General features: G+C 49.4%; 1 protein-coding gene and 1 long non-coding RNA gene across 5 annotated transcripts in view; one reads left to right on the plus strand and one right to left on the minus strand.

The window, feature by feature from the left end:
* Window positions 1-2,420, minus strand: part of UBAC2 (UBA domain containing 2) — a 191,779-nt gene extending 189,359 nt beyond the window's left edge. For 2 of the 3 annotated variants that reach the window (XM_017343571.3, XM_070048670.1), the window contains exon 1: window positions 2,236-2,416. In XM_017343571.3, the coding sequence (XP_017199060.2) occupies window positions 2,236-2,266 (31 nt within the window). In that variant the 5' untranslated portion in view covers window positions 2,267-2,416. Of the gene's footprint in view, window positions 1-2,235 lie in introns of all 3 variants that reach the window. The other variant, XM_008260139.4, reaches the window with a different exon arrangement.
* Window positions 2,406-9,476, plus strand: LOC127492102 (uncharacterized). Of its 2 annotated transcripts, XR_011378722.1 has the most exons (3): window positions 2,421-2,930; window positions 7,126-7,267; window positions 9,203-9,476. It is a non-coding gene; the product is annotated as an uncharacterized lncRNA (long non-coding RNA). The 2 variants fall into 2 exon arrangements; XR_007921143.2 differs by lacking the exons at window positions 7,126-7,267; window positions 9,203-9,476 and adding an exon at window positions 4,582-4,818 and having other exon boundaries at window positions 2,406-2,930.
* The last annotated feature ends 244 nt before the right edge of the window (window positions 9,477-9,720 follow it).

Below are 9,720 nucleotides of genomic sequence, written 5' to 3' on the forward strand. Positions count from 1 at the left end.
TTTAAAAAAAAAAAAAAAGTTCATGAAAAATGGGTACTATGAAAGAACTATACAAGGATTTCAAAAACTTTTATACTAAAATCCACTTGTCTTTTAAAAAAAATATTTATTTTATTTGAAAGTTAGAATTACAGTTCATGGCCACGATGACCAGGTGGAAGCCAGGAGCCAGGAGCTTAATGGGTCTCCCACATGGACTGCAGGGGCCCAAGCACTTGGGCCATCTTCTACTGCTTTTCTCAGGACATGAGTAGGGAGCTGGACCAGAAGTGGAGTGGCAGAGACATGAACCTGTGCCCACGAGATGCTGGTGTCTCACTGATGGCTTTACCTGCTAACGCCATTCTGCCAGCCCCCAAAATCAACTCATCTTTTAATTCCATTTTCTACCAACTTTTTGAAATATCCTCAAAGATGCCCAAAGTATTTGTTGAATAAGCACATGGCACCAGCTTCCTAAAGAAGGGCCATTCCACCTACCCTCACACTGAGGATACACTTATTTCAGAAACTGGCCAAAACAGCTGGGGAGGGCCCCGCAGCCTAAGCCTCTCTCTGGGCAGCAATTTGGTTCCTAGAACTCAACAGTCACCAAAGTAATAAAAAAAATATAAATTGTGCCACAGGTCACAAAATATTACCTTCCTCAGAATACAAGTTGCCAATACACTAATAACCAATAACAGATTTATCTTGCCTTTTCAATTGTTACATGTATTTTTGGTCACCAAGGATAGTTCAAAATGCTGAAGAACAAGAAGCCTGAAGAATTCTACCCCTTTTTCCATCCCTTTCTTGAAGCTTCAGTTCCATCCATCAACAGTCATAATGGTTTTCAGCCCAAAGGTAGTAGGGAGACTATAACCACCTAGGAGATGTAACTCATTTTGGGACCAATCCATGGAAGATGCTATGAATCAAATCCCCAACCTGAGAGGTGGGGAAGTAAACGCACGCCTGTGGCCCTGACACCAACACACTCTGGGTCGAAGACATGCGTTCCCACCTTTTTTTTTTTTTGACAGGCAGAGTGAACAGTGAGAGAGAGAGACAAAGAGAAAGGTCTTCCTTTTGCCGTTGGTTCACCCTCCAATGGCCACCGCGGCCAGCGTACCACGCTGATCTGAAGGCAGGAGCCAGGTGCTTCTCCTGGTCTCCCATGGGGTGCAGGGCCCAAGCACCTGGGCCATCCTCCACTGCACTCCCGGGCCACAGCAGAGAGCTGGCCTGCAAGAGGGGCAACCGGGACAGAATCCGGCGCCCCGACCGGGACTAGAACCCGGTGTGCTGGCGCCGCTAGGCGGAGGATTAGCCTAGTGAGCCACGGCGCCGACCCCCACCATTTTTACTACAGGACTGCGACGCTGATGGACGCCAGACAGGTGCCTGTATTCCGACAACATTCACTTCACACGTATAGAGTTAAGAAGCGCCCGCGGAGACAAGCAAACGAAACATCAGAGCTTCGCGAAGAGCTGCTCAAATACTGGCTGCCAACAGCTGGCTGTTGCTGGAGTCAGGGCACGACCTCAGGGCTGTCCGGCTAACAGATCCGCTTTACCCAAAGTCAGCTAAACACCCTGGAGTGGCTCCTTGTTTAAACGGCTAATAGGAGTTCCCTCGCCACTCTGACCAGCGCTGCCGCCCCGATGGCCACGGCGACACCAGCAGCAGAGCACGGTCTCCGGCCAAAGGCTCCCTAAACTTCTCTCCACTCGCAAGCACTTGAATCGCCCGAAAACTCCTCAGACCGGGGAGAAGCGCGTCTCCCGACTCGGGGAGGTCAGCGCCTGACGAGGGCTGCACTCTGCCTGTCGGCGGCCTCAATGAATGGGGAAAGTGACGAGAAGGGGGCAGGCTCCCAGCACCGCCTCCACCGGGACGGCCTCTTCTTTCGGCCTGGCACACGCGCTACCGGGGGCATCGGGCAGGGCCCCCGGAACACCGGGGCATCCAGCCTGACCCCAACTGCCCAGCCCGCCGCCAGCATCGCCGGGGGGGCTCACGGGCGGGGGCCGAGGCTGGCGGCGGGACTCCGAGCCCACTCGCCAGCCAGGATGGGGGCGGAGCCCGCTGCCCCCCAAGGCCACCAACTACTGAGGTACGGGCTCGGAGATGGAGGGTCGGCCCTCCCACTTCCTTCAAGCCGGAGGGGCTCGGCTGCCCCCAGCCTCCTCAAGGAAGTGCTCAGGGGGGTGTGTGGGGGCAGCCAGGACGGCGGCGGCCGGTACTCACAAAGCCCACTGGAGCCGGTGCTGGTGAACATGGTCCCGCCGGGCTCGGAGCCCCCGCGGGGGACCAGGGGGAGGGGAACCGGAGGTGGAGAGCCCCCGGCGACCGCGCAGGCGCACTCCCGGCGGGGCGGTGAATCCGGCGCCGTGATGCCACTCTAGGGGACGCCCTCCGGACTGCGCATGCGCGACTCAGGGGCGCGCCCACTCGGTCTGCGCCCTCCCTTCCTGCTGGGGAGGGGAAGTGCGTCCGCCGCGGACGGGGTTCGCGTGTGCGGAGTTTTCCGACGGCTGCGGCTGCAGTTAGGAAAGGGCTGAGATGGAGCTCAGGGGTAACCCTAGGAGCCGTACCCCTGTGCCCACCCGCGCTTCCGCACCCTGAGGAGCCGCGATGGCCGCAGATTCCTCTCGGTCCTTTAACAGTTCCTCGGACGGGACGCCCGGCGCGTCCCACGCATGCCCAGTCTTTCCGGCTAGCCCGTCTCGGGTTCCGGTGTCCAGCCAAGGGCGAGAGGTCTCTGGACGCGGACGGAAGGAGAGCTGGCCGACGCTCCCTCCATATGGGACAGCGGGCCTATCCAGCTGTCCCCTTTGTCCGGACCCACGTCGGGCCCACGCGAGTGCACGCACCAAGCCCTAACGGCCCGGGAGGCCGCCCGCGCGGGGCGAGTCCAGCGCAGAGACCCTGCCTGTTGTCAGGTTAGGTTTTCTTCCCACTGCTGACTGAAATTGCTCTTTGCTAAAGTCACTTCATCTAAAATAGGTGTGAGCCTGAAAATTTTATTATACAATCGTTTAAAAAGTTTTTTTCAAAGAATAGGGGGAAATTGTCCATAGTACACGGCTAAATGAAAGGACAGGCTGCAAAAGTGTACAGCATACTTAAACAAGAAAAAAATGAATTTATTTGTACGAGCCAATGTAAATCTGAGATTCCCTTATTAACACAGTCCCCGCACCCTTAGTAGAAGTTCCAGGGGACCGGAATAGTCACATTGATTAGATCTAGAAAGCAAAAATATAGGTGCTTTTTCTTTCCTTCTTCAGGCTTGATTTATTTATTTATTTATTTTTTTTACAGTCTTGAAATACAGCTTATATTTAACCTTAGGTTAACCAGCTCAAATCTTTTGCAACCAAACGATTGTCCTTTATGTTTGCAGAAGTTGTCCGCTGGTGAGAAAGCCTGTAGCCTACATAGGACGGGGACTCGGTGTAGGTGTGGCGATCTCTGACCCAAAAAGGGAACCCAAAGGACAAAGCTATTTTCGTGGTACTGCTAAGACAATGCTGTCCCCACCCTGCCCCGGCTCACTCATGAGTATACAGTGGAGCTTTCCATAGTACTGGTGGAAGACCTGTGTAACACTCTGAACCAGTATTTTCCACTTGACCAATGCATGAGGTTATGAATTCATGCCTGGGTAAACGATTAGTTCAAGCTGCAAGATAAACCGAGAGGTGTTAGTGAACAGAGTACAAGAAGCTCATTGATAAGGCCTCAGGGTCCTCCCTGGAAGTACTTTTTAAGATACTACCATTTGTTGGCCAGTGCTGCGGCTCACTAGGCTAATCCTCCACCTGCGGCGCCAGCACCCCGGGTTCTAGTCCCAGTCGGGGCACTGGATTCTGTCCTGGTTGCCCCTCTTCCAGGCCAGCTCTCTGCTGTGGCCAGGGAGTGCAGTGGAGGATGGCCCAGGTGCTTGGGCCCTGCACCCCATGGGAGACCAGGAGAAGCACCTGGCTCCTGGCTTCGGATTGGCGCAGTGCACCGGCCACAGCTGCCATTGGGGGGTGAACCAACAGAAGGAAGACCTTTCTCTCTGTCCACTCTGCCTGTCCAAAAAAAAAAAAAAAAAAAAGGAAAGAAATAGGCGACGGCACACCGGGTTCTAGCCCCAATCGGGGCGCCGGATTCTGTCCTGGTTGCCCCTCTTCCAGGCCAGCTCTCTGCTGTGGCCAGGGAGTGCAGTGGAGGATGGCCCAAGTGCTTGGGCCCCTGCACCCCATGGGAGACCAGGAGAAGTACCTGGCTCCTGCCATCGGATCAGCGCAGTACACCGGCCGCGGTGGCCATTGGAGGGTGAACCAAAGGCAAAGGAAGACCTTTCTCTCTCTCTCTCTCTCTCTCTGTCCACTCTGCCTGTCAAAAAAAAAAAAAAAAAAGATATTTGCCAAAGTGTGAAACAATGTTCTTCTCCAGATTTTTTTGCATGGTAAAGTGTGGTGGTGTCAAGAGAATTCAGTTCAGGGGCCAGCACTGTGGTGTAGCAGGTAAAGCCGCCGCCTGCAGTGTTGGCATCCCATATGGGCGCCGGTTCGAGTCCTTGCTGCTCCACTTCCTATCCAGCTCTCTGCTATGGCCAGGGAAAACAGTGGACAATGGCCCAGGTCCTTGAACCCCTGCACCAGCGTGGGAGACCTGGAAGAAGCTCCTGGCTCCTGGCTGCTGGCTTTGGATCAGTGCAGCTCCAGCCGCTGCAGCCATCTGGGGAGTGAACCAGCAGATGGAAGACCTCTCTCTCTCTCTCTCCTTCTCTCTCTCTGTGTAACTCTGACTTTCAAGTAAATAAATAAATCTTAAAAATAATGATAATAATTCAGTTGAATGCATGAGCTTACCTGTAGGAAAAGACATTTTTTCAAATTCATCTAAGATAGGAAGCCATCAAAATAAGGTGAATGGTTTTAAACAAAGAGTTGACAAACAGAGACACTTCCGAGATTTGTCTGAAAATTATAGTACTGTCCCTGAAATTTGTTTTGAAATGTAAATCGGAGAGGGTGGGGCAGCCAGTGCTGCGGCTTAGTGGGTAAAAGATGCCGCCTACAGGGCCGGCATCCCATACGGGTGCTGGTTCGAGTCCTGGATGCTCCACTTCCTATCTGACTCTCTGCTATGGCCTGGGAAAGCAGTAGAAGATGGCCCAAGTCTTTGGGCCCCTGCACCCACCCGGGAGACCCGGAAGAAGCTCCTGGCTCCTGGCTTCATATTGGCTCAGCTCCAGCCATTGTGGCCATGTGGAGAGTGAACCAGTGGATGGAAGACCTTTCTCTCTCTTTCCTCTGCCTCCCTGTAATTCTGCCTTTCAAATAAATAAGTAAATCTTAAAAAAAAAAAAAAAGAAAAGAAATGTAATCGGAAGGGTCTCATTCTTATAGAATAGTGTAAGTGGTACAATTTGTGACAATCTTAAACAATATTGGAGACAAATGAATCTTACCAGCTATGTAAGATTTATTATGTCAGTAAGAAATTTAAATAATTTCCTCTATTCTGTGGAAAACTAATTTTATAGGCATGAGTGGAAGGATCTTTGTGAAATCCAAAAAGGTAGAAGCTCAGCTCTGAAATGAATTTTTTATTTTTTTTAAAGATTTATTTATTTGCTTGAAAGGCAGAGTTACAGAGAGGCAGAGGCAGAGAGGTCTTCCATCCGCTGGTTCACTCCCCAAATGGCCGCAATAGCCGGGGCTGTGCACCTCTGAAGCCAGGAACCAGGGCTTCTTCTGGGTCTCCCACATGAGTGGCCCCAAGGACTTGGGTCATCTTCTACTGCTTTCCCAGGCCACAGCAGAGAGCTGGATCGGAAGTGGAGCAGCCGGGTCTCAAACTGGCACCCATATGGGATGCCAGCACTGCGGGCGGCAGCTTTACCTACTATGCCACAGCACTGGCCCCTGAAATGAATTTTAGACATTTGCCAGTGACTGTCAGTCATCTGTATGATAGTGAAGCTCTGCTGATGAAAAATGTACAATTCCTGGAGAATTAACACATTAAGTGAAAAATTGCTTATGAATTGTGCAGACAGGGGTCGGTGCTGTGGCACAGTAAAAAAAAAGCCGCTGCCTGCTGTGCTGGCATCCTATATGGGCACTGGTTCGAGTCCTAGATGTTCCACTTCCAATACAGCTTTCTGCTAATGCCTCTGGGAAGGCACAGTGAGATGGCCCAGCTGCTTTGGCCCCTACAACTACGTGGGAGACCCAGAAGAAGCTCCTGGTTCCTAGCTTTCAATCAGCCCAGTTCTGGCCATTTCAGCCATTTGGGGAGTGGACCAGCAGAAGGAAAAATCTCTTTCTGTCTCTCCCTTTCTCTGTCTGTAACTCTGATTCTCAAAATTTAAACTCTTAAGAATTATTCCACAGGAATTCTTTTTTGCTTTTCTAGTGCCATGTACAACAGATGGAGCAGCAGTTACGTCAGCTGTTAACGGGGTTTAAAAACAAAAGCAGCAACAGCCACATGAACAGATCATTGAACTAATTATTCATTGACCACCTCAAAAATCTTATGAAAGACTCATCAGAAATCAATGAATGTTATCGGTGCCATTAATAAAATTAATGCCTCTAATAAAAGATTATTTTTATAATCTTTGTATTGATGGTGAAAAGGAGTTTGCTTTATCCTCATATGGAAATACAATGGCATTTCAAGGAAAATTCTTTAAAATGTTCACTGTTTAATGCTAATGTACAATTTTTTTTTACCAGATTTATTTATTTGAAAGTCAGTGTTACAGAGAGGGAAAGAGAAACAGAGACAGACAGATCTTCCATCTGCTGCTTCACTCCCATAATGGCTAGGGCTCGGCAAGACCAAAGCCAAGTGCCAGGAGCTTCATCCAGGTCTTCCACGTGGGTGTCAGGGGCCCAAAGAGCTGGACCAACTTGCTGCTTTTCCCAGATCTTTAGCAGGGAGCTGGATCAGAAGTGGAACAGCAGGGACACAAACCGTCACCCATAAGGGATGCTGGCATCACAGGCAGCAGCTTTAACAGCTATGTCATAATGTCAGCCCTGAATTTTGTTTTCAATGAATTAGAAATTAAATAGTGACACCAAGTAAATCATATTATGAAATTGACATATATTTCATATTTTTCAGAAATGTTAAATGAAATCCTTACACTGCAAGCTGCGAGACTGATATTAAAGAAAAACAATTATTATGAGATTTTTCAATGGACTTAATCACTTTTAAAGATTCTGCTTGTGAAGAACGTTCATGGTCCCATTATTGGAAGTGGGTAAGGCTAGTTCTAGGGAGACTGGTATGGAGCTATGTTGTGAGTTTGAATGCTACTTAAAAACATTAGATCTAGAGATCAGTATCAACCTATAACATCAGATTAGGTGATTAATCCTTTGAAGATGATGCAACATATTAGCCAATGTTTACAGGAAATATTAATTGAACTAAAAATATTTTGGGGGTACCAAAGAATTATTTAATCCAATCACACACAGTTTTGGGTTCCGCTAAAACTTTCATTCAGCTCGGTTTCAAATGGGAGCTCTGTTGTTTATGGCGTATTCCATTCCCAGCTGCACATCCAGGTGAAAAGGGGTTCTCAGTGCAGTAGGACAGACCGCAAAAGCAGTAAAATGTAGCAGACCACTGAGATTCCTGGTAACAGAATTAGAACCTCATTACATTTTATCAATAAAATTAAGAAGGTTTTTTGTTTCACATTTTTGTCATCTGCTTAACTCTGACACGATCTTAGGTGCAAGTGGTTTTGGGGGTGGTGCTAAGAGTCTCCAGTGGGAGGACGGGAAGGGAAGGAGGGAAACCACGGAGATGAATGATCCTACAGACTAACACTGCATGCAACCTGACCTCAATCCCATGGGAAGCCCCAGGAGCCAGTGTCTCAGCGTCAGCCCACTGAAGGGCAGGGGGCTGGGGTATTGATCCACTCACTCCCATCAGCCACTGCGGTGAGGTAACAATTCCCACTACATCCAGTCAGCCGTGCAAGTAAGGGGGAGGCTGTGGTAGGACAGCAAGTCCAAGGCTATGAGCTGTGGTGGGAAAGGACGCTGAGACGTGGTAAGGGCTTGGAGGCAGGGCACAGCCCAGGCAGCGTCTCCTGAACCATCAATCGCTTCTCATTCTGATTGTGTGCTGATAGGAAACCTATGCTGAGGAAATTATGGTGTGGGTGGGTTATACACCTTAGAAGGCCACCACACCATTTCTCTGAAACTTTTTGTCATCTGTTTCCTTTCATATATCAAAACAGGGTCTTTTTAGGTTCTAGAGATGGGCTGTAGCCCCTCACATGTGGCGGGGCATCAGAATAGGAGGCAGCTCTCCGCGGACCACTGTTACCACCCCTTCAAAGCACGGAGGAAGTGTTTTCCAGCCAGACATCCAGAGCCCAGCACTGTGAGACTACCAGATGCCCTGTTGTCTCGCCTCTGCTTGCTGCTGGAGGCCAAGTTCAAGTTGTTCCCCTTTCTCAAATCACCTGCAAACCTGTCTAGTCTGTTGGTGCCAGACAAGGAGTCACTCCTCCTGCAGTAGTTTTATTCTGCCAGGCACATCCTCCACTCACATTTCTATACAGTGTGTGTGCCCAGGCTTCGGGCTGCCTGACTTCTTTCATACACAAACGAGGATATTTGTGGGTGGAAGCAGGGATTGTGTCTTCTAGTGTCTTCACACCTCGACACACCGACAAATCAAAAGGTGTATCATTTTGTTACCAATTTCTTCTTTATATCTAAGTGGGTCATATTGATCATTAAAATTATGTGTAGCATATTTTCCTTGAGTTTCAGGTAGGATATTAAAAGCAGAACTGCAGCATATTTATTATAGAAGGGGAGCTGAGTCTCCTAAGATTGAGAACCATTTGACTAGATGTGTGTCATTTATGTCATGCTAACATATGACAAAACGTAATGGGGTTCTGAACAGCCTAATGTGATATGGAGACAGTGGAATCTTAGATAATGTTCCGAGTTATAAACAAGGTGCATAACGCATTAGACTTACAAATAGGAGACCGAAGCATTTAATTCTCTTTATCTGGCCATCTAGCCTTGTTCCTTAATATAACCATTGGTTAGAACATTTTTATGCGCTGTGGTGTAGAGGGTAAAACTGCTGCCTGCAGTGCCGGCATCCCATATAGACACAGGTTTGAGTTCCAGCTGCCCCACTTCCTTTCCAGCTCTCTGCTGTGGCCTGGGAAAGCAGTAGAAGATTTCCCAGGTCCTTGGACCCCTGCACCCACATGGGAGACCCAGAAGAAGCTCCTGGCTCCTGGCTTCGGATCGGTGCAGCTCTGGCCATTGTGGCCATCTGGGGAGTGAACCAGCAGATGGAAGACACATTCTCTCTCTCTCTCCCTCTCTCTCCCTCTCTCCCTCTCTGTAACACTGCCTTTCAAATAGATATAAATCTCAAAAAAAAAAAAAAAAAGAAAAAAAAAAGAAAGAAAGAAATTTGGGTGCAAAACTCACCTCTCTAAGAGGCAGCCCCAAGAAGCCTGGTGAGGAACTCGGGGAAGAGCAGTCGACAAGGAGTGGGTTACAACTGTGCACACAGGCACTGAGTCTTACCACGGATCCTCTACGGGACGGAGCAGAGCGCCGCAGTGGGAACAGGGCTGGGCTGGTCATCCGTCAGTTCCCTTCTCTCCCTCCTCTCACTGTGGTGGACAGTCTGGTAGGTCTGATGCCTCCTCCG

The sequence above is a fragment of the Oryctolagus cuniculus genome, chromosome 9 (assembly GCF_964237555.1).
Source record: "Oryctolagus cuniculus chromosome 9, mOryCun1.1, whole genome shotgun sequence".
Lineage (NCBI taxonomy): Eukaryota > Metazoa > Chordata > Mammalia > Lagomorpha > Leporidae > Oryctolagus > Oryctolagus cuniculus.